Source organism: Corvus kubaryi, unplaced genomic scaffold, assembly GCF_017639235.1.
Source record: "Corvus kubaryi isolate FWS band 111438036 unplaced genomic scaffold, C.kubaryi_AGA036_p1.0 37398, whole genome shotgun sequence".
Taxonomy (NCBI): Eukaryota; Metazoa; Chordata; class Aves; order Passeriformes; family Corvidae; genus Corvus; species Corvus kubaryi.
In genome coordinates this window covers 49,943,521-49,956,023 of record NW_024581137.1, presented here as the reverse complement: position 1 = coordinate 49,956,023, position 12,503 = coordinate 49,943,521, and the positions used below count along the sequence as shown (strand labels likewise).

At 37.7% G+C, this 12,503-nt stretch overlaps 1 protein-coding gene across 4 annotated transcripts in view; it reads right to left on the bottom strand.

Moving 5' to 3' along the window:
- Nucleotides 1-12,503, bottom strand: part of PTPRN2 (protein tyrosine phosphatase receptor type N2) — a 654,654-nt gene that overhangs the window by 388,910 nt on the left and 253,241 nt on the right. For all 4 annotated transcript variants that reach the window (XM_042044446.1, XM_042044450.1, XM_042044448.1 and 1 more), the window contains exons 7-9: nt 6,197-6,448; nt 4,817-4,857; nt 2,766-3,139 (exon numbers count right to left, since the gene is read on the bottom strand). In XM_042044446.1, the coding sequence (XP_041900380.1) occupies nt 2,766-3,139; nt 4,817-4,857; nt 6,197-6,448 (667 nt within the window). The remainder of the gene's footprint in view (nt 1-2,765; nt 3,140-4,816; nt 4,858-6,196; nt 6,449-12,503) is intronic.

Below are 12,503 nucleotides of genomic sequence, written 5' to 3'. Positions count from 1 at the left end.
TGGTTTGTGGCACAATTAAATGCTGGCATCTTAGATTTCATGGACTTCATTGCAGCAGTGTTAACACCTCCTTGAATCATACTTGCAAAACCTCAGAAGCTAATAGGGAACTGGTCTCCCTGTAAATGTCAGCTATAGCACCAACTAGAATCATAGGATCATAGAATTATTTAGCTTGGAAAAGACTTCTAAGATCATTGAGTCCAACTGTTAGCCCAGCACTGCCAAGTCCACCACTAAATCATGTTCCTAAGTGACACACATACACACCTTTTAAATACCTCCAGGGATGGTGACTTCCCAGGGCAGCCTGTTCCAATGCTTGACAACCTTTTCTGTGAAGTTTGTCCTAATATGCAATTTGAACATGACCTGGTGCAAGTTGAGGCTTTTCCCTCTGAAGAGCCTCCCTGCCCTCCAGAAGACCTACACTCCCTCCTAACTTGGTTTCCACCTGAAAACTGACTGAGGACACACTTGATCCCTTCATCCAGATCATCAATAAAGATATTAAACAGAACTGGCCTCAGTATTGAGCCCTGTGGAATGCACTTGTGACCACCCAGAGTTACAACCATGGATGTAACTCCATTCCCCACCACCCTCTGGGCTTGAACATCCAGCCAGTTCAGTGAACAGAGCACCAGTCCAAGCCATGAGCAGCCAGACTCTGAGGGAGAATGCTGTAGGAAATGGTGCCAAAGGCTTTACTAAAGTCTGCATAGACACATCCACAGCCTTTCTCTCACCCACTAAGTGTGTCACGCTGTCAACAGAAGGAGATCAGGTTGGTCAAGCAGGACCTGACTTTCACAAACCCATGCTGGCTGAGCCTGGTCCCCTGGTTGTCCTGTACATGCAGGATGATGGCACTAAAGATGATCAGCTCCATGACCTTCCCAGGCACCAAGATCAGGCTGACAGGCCTGTAGTTCTCTAGATCCTCCTTTCCATCCTTCTAGTGCATGGGGTTACATTTGCTGACCTCCAGCCCCCAGGGACCTCCCTGGTTAGCCAGGACTGCCAGTAAATGATACAAAGAGGTTCTGTGAGCACTTCTGCCAGCTCCCTCAGAACACTTGGGTGGATCCCTTCCAGCCACAGAGGATTATGTGTGTCTAAGAGATGTAGCAGTTTGCTGACCATTTCCTCTTGGATTATGGGGGCTTCATTCTGCTCCCCATTCCCGTCTTCCAGCACAGGGGGCTGGGTACCTGGAGAACAACCAGCCTTACTATTAAAGGCTGAGGCAAAGAAGGCATTTAGTACCTCAGTCTTCTTCTCATCCTTTGCCCTATGTTTTCGCCCACATCCAGTAAAAGATGGAACTTCTGTCTCTTTAGCTATCTAAGAGCATCTTGTCCACAGTTATTAAAGTTGCAATAATCCAGTATATAAGAAAAGTACTTGTTGTTTTTCTGGTATTAAAAATGGTAAGGTAGATTATATTCGCGTATATGGATTCCTCTAGAACCAAGAATCTTTGGACAAATGATCTTCTTCAGCAAGTTTCATAGAATAATAATAGACATAATTCAGGGAAAACCCATCAGTGAGAGACTATTAGGAAGAAAACTCGGTAAGATGATACAGTGAAGAATCTCCAGGTTGGAGATTCAGAACGTCTTCCATTTCACAGAGCTCTGACAGTTCTAAGCTTTACAGCATTTATGAGCCAAATAAGTCTGGATAGTCAAAGGAGATGGTGTCATTAAGATACTCTGGAATAAATGAGTTCTTCAGACTGATGTGAGTTAAAAGAGCTGGGGGAAGTAGGAAAGTAGTGCTGAGCTGGGGAAAAACCATCTTCTACTGCTTCACATAGCATTCCTAGGCAGGAAGAAAGAGGAGCAGTTAAAGGGTATTCCATCAATTTCTGGTCTGTTTCTAGTATGCAGCCACATGCACTTCAATGCAACACAGTATAGTAAAAACAAGAATCCTTCACAATCCCATTGCCTTCAATCCCATTAATAAGTTTAAGACAGTCAAAAGAATCAATACATGCTAAAGAAATTTCTGTCTCAGTTTCTCTGTGATGCTGGGCAGTGATTTGTAAGCTCATCCTAGAAATTCCCAATTTCTCACAGAAGAGGAGTCAGGATCGCTAATCAAATATAACATTGTTCTACAGAGGGAAGAAGGATGTAAAAGTGCCTACATGGTTTTAAAATCCCAAATGTTCCTTTAATGAACTTTGTATCATTAGGGGGCTCAAGCTGTCTTTTTGAAGGTATAGTATTAAATGTCAAATTCATTAGTGGCATGACCAGAAATCATTAGGTCTTTCTTTCTAAACTAGCTGTATATGTGATGTTTGGATTCCTATATGTGTTATTTTCAGATCAAAATGAAACCACAGAGAAAACACTGTGCTTTATTATTGTGTGTCGTTTTTTGTGAAAGAATGATTCAGGCATTGATATTTAGACTACTTTCAAGTCAAATATTTAAAGCTCGCATCCTAACCATAAGCACACTTACTGACATATTGGAAGGTCACTAGAACATGAGAAGATAGAGAGAGGTCTAAGCAAAAGACCTACAAATTTAATGTCTCTCGCAAGGGAGAAAAGGCAACTGTAAGAAAACTGAACTGTTTGCTTGTATTTTCATCAAAGTACTGAACAGGTTCCAAACAGTTTCAGATGTATTAAAAATCAGGCCTGTGGCATTTTCCTCTTGTACATTCATATTTCATCAGGTGCAATGACTTTATCTTTTCCCCAGTTAAAAATGCCATTCAAATTGGCTGCTGTACTTACTCTTTCACTGTCACAATATAGCCGTATTCTTTCTCCTCAGAAGACTTCACTTCAAGTTGTAAGCCTTGTCCTGTGTTTTTCTGAGGCTTTTCATAGGAGTTTCCATCCTGCATTAAAGCATTCTTAATCCAGTAGCTGGTCTGGCTCAGGTCTTTGGAGTCAGATCCACTGCTCTTTGCAGTTGTCAGTTCCCGTGAGAAAGTCTCACTTTTTACGTTTTCCACACCAGCATTTGTTTCTTCTGAGGAAGAAGAGTCAGTTTCTTCAGATTTCTTGGTTTCTGTTTTTGTAGATTCTTCAGGAATAAGGGTTTTATGCATATTTTCAGGTAATGCATTCTCATTCAAGAATCTAATTAGTTTTGCGGTGTTCTCCTGTATTAAAAGAATAATATTATTTTTAAAACTAAGCACAGGAAGTTGTACTCACCAAACCTGGATATAATTTTTCAAACTCTTATTGATATGGAGTCTACTCATACAACTGTTACATGGTCATTTTCTTAATTTCTATAAGTTGCTAGACTGTTAAGAACAGGATGTTTATTCAGTAATAATAAAAGAGCATTAAATTATGCCACCACATTTTTCCAATCCTTTCCATGTGTCTGTGTGTTTAAATATTGATGAAAATAAAACTTTGTTATCAGGTAAGTTAATGAAAAGGAGAAAAAATATAAATGTCCATCAATACGCCTAAGCCCGGGCCTGGAAACTTGCATTCCTCTTGGGTCTCAAAGTTATAACACAGGAAAGGGAACAGGAAATATGACCAATTCTATTTCCCTTCTTCATCTCTAGAAATGGTGACAAATTGTATGCGCGTGATCAACAAGCTAAACACATGATCACAGAACACAAAAATCTGTCTAATAAATCAAAACAATAAGCAAATGAGCCAAAGTCCAAACAGGTATCTGGAAAAACTCATTAGCTGGTTTCATTACATAACTTTATTTCAGCCAAGAATTTGGGAGGAAATGATGGCTAATGGGCACTTTGTGCTCCGTGTCACAATAAATTTTATTCAAATACCCCCTATTCAAATGGTCACTAAGAAATCTATACATGGGATCCTCTGTAAGTCTATTGTGACTACAGCACTTCATTCCTTGAAGATTTTCATGTAGGTGTTTAAAGCTCCTGCCGCATTGTCCATGTTTGTGTTTTCCTTGCTTGGTAGAAGGGCTGAAGAGATTCTACTGTGAACACAAGAGGATTTGCCTGTCTATGAGTCTTGCAGTATTAGCTTTTGATAGAGTATATAGTAGGAGAAGTTTCACACAGTTTTTAAAAATGTTCCTTTGACATTTTTCTGCTCCACGAAACCAAGAAAAAGAAAGATGAATATACCTCAAAAATGGCTAAATATTGGACAGCAGTCCATAGGATATGATTCAAAGCTCAGAAAGAATATTGTATAAGTAATCTGGATTAAAATGCTAATTTTGATGTTACTAGCTAGGATACGAAATGTAATGCCTAGAGCTTTTGAAATACCTCTGATGTTCAATGAATTACTGGCAGTGCATAAAATTGAATGGCAGATCCTATGCAAGGAAAGAGAATTTTGAAACACAGCTACCCTCCTGCCCCACACATGCCTTCAGAGGGAGTATGTTTACTCATTCACTTACTTCTGAAAACCAGTGATATTAACTGAGCAAGGGTTCGTATGTTCCTCAGAACTAAGAGCCAAAGGACAGGGAAAAAAATAATTTTCAAGGACTCAATCTCAACACTTAGAATTTACTGATTTGGGGAAAATCCTGAATTTGTCCGAACTTTGCGAATCTATTACGAATTCTGTCTATTTACAAATTAAAGAAAGGGGGGGAAAGGACTTGATTTTGCTTTTGAACACCAAAACTCATTTTCCTTAAGTTTTAAATAAATGCTCATTTAATATTTCAGTATATATGTGTGGTATTGAATCATAGCCACATAAAACACAGAGCAAGTCTTATATTTCCGAAGTGTTTGACTTTCGCTGCACAGAAACCTGATATTCTGAGATGGAACACTTGTTTTGTTAAAATTCTGGTACTCTACCTCTTTATCAGTTCTCTCACTGGCTTCATGCACCCCATTGTCTGTAGAATAAGAAAAGCACAAATACATAGTTATGAAGGGCAAACATCATATACAAACCAAAGATTTCTCATAGGCTGCTTTTTAGTGGTGGCCTTTTTATGTGATTTAAACATTGAGACATCAAAGCGAAAAGGGCAGAATAAGGAGCACTGTATAATTTGTTATTGTTATTCTAACCCCACTTTGATAGCAAATGAATGCAAGATCAATAGACAGAGTACTTCAAGAGCCAATGTAATAGTGTTATTTTGCTAATTAAGTGTCAAATCATCATATCAGTTTACCAATATCTGAGAGAAAAACCAGAATAAAATGGCTCTAGCTTGCTGAATGGACATTTACAGTAAAGAAAAGGAAACATATATTTCCCTCATATGTATTTTGGTGGTAAAAAACCGACATATTTCAAAAGATATCCTTCACCAAAATAATGTTACAGTTTAACTATAGTGATAATATCCAGTCACATCCTTAACCTCCATCAAGTAACACTGGCTTTTTGCTTTATGAACTGAGTGTTATTCATATTTCTCAGCATGATTCAAGATAAATCCTCAAGTTTGCTCCTTTTAATCTACAACAAAATCTGGCAATCACAATAACCAGAATATCCCTAACTAGTAAGGATTTCAGTATATCATGAAAACAGACAGTTAAAATCATTTTTTATGACTTACAGTATACATTTCTGGTGTACCAGATGTTATAACATTTCTAAAATAGAAAATGGATGAGCAGTAACTTATGTTCCACTGTGGTATCCACTCATCAGTGGCAATTACTGTGGCTCCTGAATCTGCATCACCAGGAAAATGTGTGTGCAGACAGAAACAAATAACCATACCTCTACTTATTCCCTAAGCAGGAAAGGGAACGAGTGGGTTTGTACCTGTACTTGTCACAGATTTTCTTCTGCAAGTAACTGTGGCATGTTAAAGAATGATTTTCCGTAAAACAGATCTTTTTCTCTGCATATTTTGAAATATATCTTGTAATATAATAATTTCCATTATCATTTTGCTTAAACATCTCATTTTCAAGAACAGTAAATTAGACCACACAGCATAAAGCAATTCTTATTTCAATATAATTGGGTGTGTAGGTTTATCTTGTTTGTAAAGCTTGAAGACCAAGTGTTCCCAAACAGGGGTTTTTTTGGTAAATAAAGAACCTGCTGTAAAAAGAAAACAACATTTTAAAAGTCTGCAGCCTTTTGGGAAACACAGAAACTTTCCATCCAATCTTCTTTAAAACTGATTTTTTGACGTATAGCACTAATGTGAAGCAATAGAGGAAAATCAGGGTAGCTGTCTTTTGCTGTACTTCTAAAATTAATACCTGGTATATTAACACTGTTTTCCATTAATCCAGAGTGAATATCTGCCCTTCCTTGAGCATCTCCTTCCTTCATCTGTGCTTCTGTTTTGTCTTTCGTTTTTCCAGCATTTTTTTCTGTTTCTTCTTGAATGTCAACGCTTTGAATTGCAGTGGCGATTGTATCAGCAATCTCATCCAATTCTGTTGAGCTGAGATTCTCCACATTCACTTGGTGTTTCTCTAGGTCCTTCAATACATTTTTAATCAGCGTCTCTGGATCACAAAACAACATAAGCACTTGATTTAGCTGCATACATGAAAACACATGTGCTTATACCTTTAATTTTTCCTAAAAGATAGCTTTCCCTTCATGGAGAGCATCTGCTTTTTGAAGGAAGACATACACGTTGATGCTCCATTCCTTACAGAAAACACAGTATTCTTAATTGATGTTAAAGTTTATGACAAGGTGAATCTGTTCCAGGACAGGGGGATGTATGCCATTATAACTCAGCAAGCTCTCCTAGAGAGAGGGCATGAAATTATCACTTTTTCTTTACAAGAAGAACATTGTTTCCTAGTCTAAATTTACTCAAAATACTTATGACAAGTGTTAAAGTAGCTTAACTTTTTTTTTAGCTGCAAAAGAGTACGAACAGCATTACTGTTTCCTAGAGATCAGTTTGCTGATATGCTTTCACAACATAAATAGCTATACAGAGTTCTGGAAAAAAATGAGAGTCAGATATTGTGTCTTGCAATCAAAAATCTCCTCGTCACTTAGCAGTGGATATAAATATAGGTCCATTATATACACGGATATGTAAAGGACAAAAGTTCTAAATCGTATTGATTTCTCTTGGAACATATATAATTTGGCAAATATATATTTATAGATATAGATGATGCAGATATATATATAGCTACATATAGATATAAACTAACAGATATAGAACTTGTTTTGGTTTGCCAGCTATGAATGTCTTACCAGTCACATTGAGAAAAAACAACAAAACAAAACAGCAAAATACCTTTGATGTGGCAAAAGTTTTGAACATAAGGAAATTCAAGGGCAATTGATATTAAAGGTGAGATAGAAGATGAAGCATAACAGCTCCCCATGGAAGGCACTTTTCTGACTTTATATATGGTATCTATACTTCACTATCAGTCTGTGGAACTGTGCAAAATTAAGCCTAATGTCCCTGGAGTATGAAACACTGAATGTAGTGCTTACTGTAGCACACCAAAACCATTTCCAATCATGCCTCTGTTCTGCTTACTCATGTCGATAAGAAATTTAACATACCTATGCATATGCATGCAAGCAAGAAAACTCTTCCACATAGTATTGTGTAGGAAGAGGAAAATAAGGGCTGCTTTTAAATCTCTGTTGAATGTATGAATTTACATATAAGCAGTCTGAAGGCAGGTTCCAACCTTTTTTCTCAATAGCAACACTCTCCATGTAAAGCCCAGTGGTTGGACATGTTCATCATCTGTAAGCAAGACTTTTGGGACCATGCTGTCAGCTTTCAGGCTCACATAGAAATCAGTCAAAAAGTAGGAAAACAGGGAAAAACAATGTCATAAGAAGGGCTAAAAATAAGGACTTTTTTTTCCTCACAGCAGAAGAAGAAGTGCATAGAGACTAGGAAAGAGGTAAAAGTAGTTAACAGATCTGTGATTTTACAGGGAGACAAGCATCAAGGATTATTTTTCATTGGGAATAAGAGGCCAAGACCTTGGACGCATTTGTCATTTTTCAGACCCCTCAGTTTTAATTGAAGAGTTCACCATCAGCATCTCACCATCAGCTTCTCAACACTATCTCAAGGCAAAGACTAATTTCCCCTGACATGACCCATCATTCACCAACTAAACTAATGCCATTTTCCCTGACCTAATTAGTCCATATAAAGCAAAAGAACTTAAGCAGCTTAAGTAGCAGGTTTACTGTGAGTCAAAGAGGGTGTTGACATATGGGGAAGGTGGTTCTTTGTTGTACTTTCTTTTCCAGGTAAAAAGGAAACATCTTTCCAATAATCCACCATGATGTTACTACAAAATTCTACTAATTTAATTACAAAATTCAGCTAAGCTGGTAAGATGTGAACTTTTGAAATTTACTTTAAAAAAGCATAGTTTTAAGTACACTTAATTGTGACTATCAATTAAAAAAAGACAGGTTATATCTGTGATGTTACTTCAAACTGTGACAGCCAACAAAGATTTTGGTACCATACTGGAATAGCAGAGTGCTTTGTGCAGGAAAGCAAGTGTTCAGAAATATGAATCAAAGATGTAAACTCAATCTGTGCCAAACTCTCTGGGCCAAGATACGTGGAGGCAGCAAAATTAATATTGAAGTTTGATGGAAGCTTAGCAAAACTTCAGAGAAAACTGAAAACTTTCCTTTCATTGTGTTGCACCCATTCCCTGTTATGAATTTAATATAGTAATATAGTAAATAATATAGTAAAAATATAGTAAAATATTATATAGTAAAATATATAGTAAATATATTTTATAGTAAATATTGTAAATAATACAGTAAAGACATAGTGACCAAATCCTTTAGTTTAGGAAGGTAATCTACAGGAGCAGATTAATCCAAACTGCAACAAAATTTTTCAATACACTTGATCAACCTGAGTTCAAGCCACTTTTTAAAGAAGCACAAGAGCTACCTGGGAGCTGGCCAGTTGGAGAGGATGCTACACATAGCAGCAATGCAGAAAACTAAGCTGTAGGAAAAAACCAGCACTCTTGGATTACCACAGGAGCCTTGTGTCTGCTTAGGCATCATTTCTGTTCTTACCTTCTATAGAACTATCGGACAATATCTTGACAGAAAAGCCTAAATTATTGAAGCAGAGCTAATAAAGTCAGCAATGAAAAGACAGAATATATGTCAGATCCAAATCAAAACTAAAACTTTACGAATAAAACATCATTTGAAGACAAATCTTAAAAGAGGATTGTATTTCATATAATTAAAAGAGTTATATTAATGTAACACTACTAGATTTTTGTTTATTTCATTTGACTCACAGCTAGCTGTCAAGACCAGCTACTGAGCTACTCAACAACATGCAGGCAATGTAGCCTTGTCATTTCCCTTCCATTTTTTCCAAAGTCACTTTTCTCTGTACCTGTAGTTTTAGCCAAGTCTCATCTGTTCAGTCCATCTTCAGACTCATCTTTAATATCCATTGTCAACAAAAAAGCAGTCTTAATCTCAAACAAATGGGAATGGGGGAACAGGGCAAGGAATAACACGAAAAAAGAATGGCCACAGGCCCTATTCCAGATAATACTGACAGGCTCACTGCAGGTTCTTCTGGTTCACTAAAACCTCAGTATTATATAGAGGAGCCTCCTGTTCCTCTAATGGTGGCATTCCTGCCTTGCTCATTGCCACCTGGGCACAGTTCATCAAACAGACTCCTAGATACTGCATTGACATGAGTAAAACTTTGGCATTATATCTACTTTTATTGAACAACTGCAATGTGACTTAAAATGTCAAGGACCAAAGGCAATAACCAAAGCCAGTAAGTATGAGGAACGACATATTTTTACTACCCTAGGAGGGACAGCCACCAAAGAAACAGTCTGTAACAGCCTGGTGAAATGCAGGTCTACATAAAGAGTCTTGCTAACTTCACAAGGCTACTGATACAATATTAATCCTTGTCCATGTAAATATGGATATTTACACTTGTTATGGCACTGGTCCATGTTTGCAATAATTTGTAAATTATTGGATAACGCTGGTAAACAGATAAATACCATTGCATCTGTTTACTGACACCTTTGGGTAATATGATGAATTTATTAAAATCAGAAAATATTGTTGGAGAAGGACCAAAAAGCAGATGGATACTGTAATGGCACAGCACTTAAGCAGCACATGTACTTGAACATGCATTTACCTGTGCACAGCTTTTATAGTCTCCCACTGACTCCCTTCCAAGTAGACTCAGCAATGCTCAGTCCTGTTTCACAGGGCTTGTACTGCAAACCAGATTCCTCCCTTAGCTCCAGCTATCCAACAGATGAATGCCAACTGCCGTTCACAGTTACCCTGGAACCATGACGGCAGCAAAGGCATATGTCCCAGGTGATGTAATTTTTAATATAAGCTCCACAAATAGAATAGTAGGTAACAATAGCACCTTATCCAGGGGAAACAGCTTTTTATTGTACAGCATATAAATCATGCCTCATACTCTGCTGGCACAAGAGCCAAAGCCAACTTGCCTGACAACCACATGGTATGGCAGCAGTAACTTTGCAAGAAGTTCCATAGGGTGGTCTGTCTTCTTCAACCCATCAGCCTACTGACCACACGTTAGCTGTCTCAGCAGCTGAGCACCATATGGAATGGTGATCCCAGCTTTGCAAGAGAGGACATATAAAAAATATTTTTGCTCCATAAACATGGAAGTTGGCTATTTTCTTAAGACATCTGAATTACTAATTCTGTGACCTTTTCAAAGGAACAGAGAGACATATTCTGTAATATTTAACACAAAAAAACCCAGTAGACTAGAACAAACCACATCAAACTGAGCCAAATTCTAAATACGGCTGGTGCAGAGGAGAGATTAACAATTCCAGTATTGCACAGCGACTACAAAGGCAGTACCCACACACATCATGCTACTCCAAGAGGTAACAGCTTCCAAATCTGATAGAAAAATAACTCCACATTTCCCTCTCTTGTATTTCTCCCTCAGGATGCCTTGTTAGAGAATTTACCTGCCTTTTTACTGTTTTGCAGCAATTCTCAGGACTAATCTGCTCAGTACCTTCTGGATTGTTCTCCCAGTCCAGTGCTTTTGCCTAATCCTCTGTCAGATGGATCAGAGATCTGAGCACCCCAAGCTTTGCAGTTTTTTACAGTTCTGTAGTTTACAGAGTGTGAGACACAAACAACCCACAAGCCTACAATAATCCATAAGCACAAGAGAGACTGGAGAAAGGTTAAAAGCAGAAAGAGGTGGTGTGGTCAGCCTGGGAAATCTGAATCTAAACCACCTTCATTGCAATGGACAGCATTTTAAGCAATAAATATACTGGGGTCTGTCCTCACCACTTTCTTGTGAGACTACGTGGCTCAAAAATACAATGGAAACCATATTATTTCCTATTCAAACAGTTCATAATGTCTTGTCCATGCAACATTTAAAAGCAAGTGCAATGGCAGAAGTTCCTACAGGGCATATTATGTATGAGAAGTCAAAGTCGTACAACCCAATGAATTGTGAAACATGTTATTCCCTGTAAGTGTTAAGCATTTTTTTCCCAGTTGGCTCCTACCAGGAAAGGTGAAGTGGAACAGCTGGAGGATAATGAAACCAGCATGTGCCTAGTTTGTTTTGAGTCTAGCAACAAAATTGTCTAACCTGTGCAAGAGACTTACAGTGCCACCTGGATTTGATTTTACATTATAGTTCATTCCTTGAAACCTATTATCTCTGGGCACCATACCAAGAATGCTTTCACTTCTGAGCATCCTTTAGATTGCAAGCATTATCTTTCCTCTGCTGCAACTCTGACATTTCTGTGTGTTTGTGTGTGTTCTGGTTTTGGGGGATTTTTAAAAAAGCCAACAAAACAAATCAAAGAACACTACACTTTATGGATGATAATAACTACAAGAGGGATTCAAAGGAACCCTCTTACATATCACCAAAATCCATTGGGATAGTGGTGACTGCAGTGTAACAGATATAAGTGCTTGACAATGGTTGAGGATCAACTCTTTAATTTTTCAGGCATTCTGAACCACTGGAATAACATTGATAGTTAGATTAGTTTAAAGAAACAACAAAATGAATCAGAGTTATAAAGTCTACCTGATCCCCAAGACTCATCTTACAAAGCAGTGCTTAAAGTGTATCACAGCAAGGGGATGTTACCCTCCATTTTCATTTAAATATTTGTTGAACTATCATGTACAGAGGAACCTGGGATTCAATCACTGTTAGACAGCATTATCAAAAAAACAAAAGAAAATCCAGGAAATGGGTTCTTTGTTACAGAATGTCCAGACAAAACTAGATGCAACCCCACCTTCCTGTCCACCTATCCATGGAACTGACAGACTCCTCCCTTCTCTGTGTTCCGTGCCAGAATTCATCTCATTTATTAAATTCTGTACTTAACTTTGAATTTTACCCATGGTCCTTGAATTTCTAGTTAAATAAATAGATGTGGAACAAAACCAAGCATTCCTATATTATCTATATATATAGTGTGGGATGACTGCATAAAAACAGATTTGATAGCAAAGATATACCCATAATTATGCGCTGTT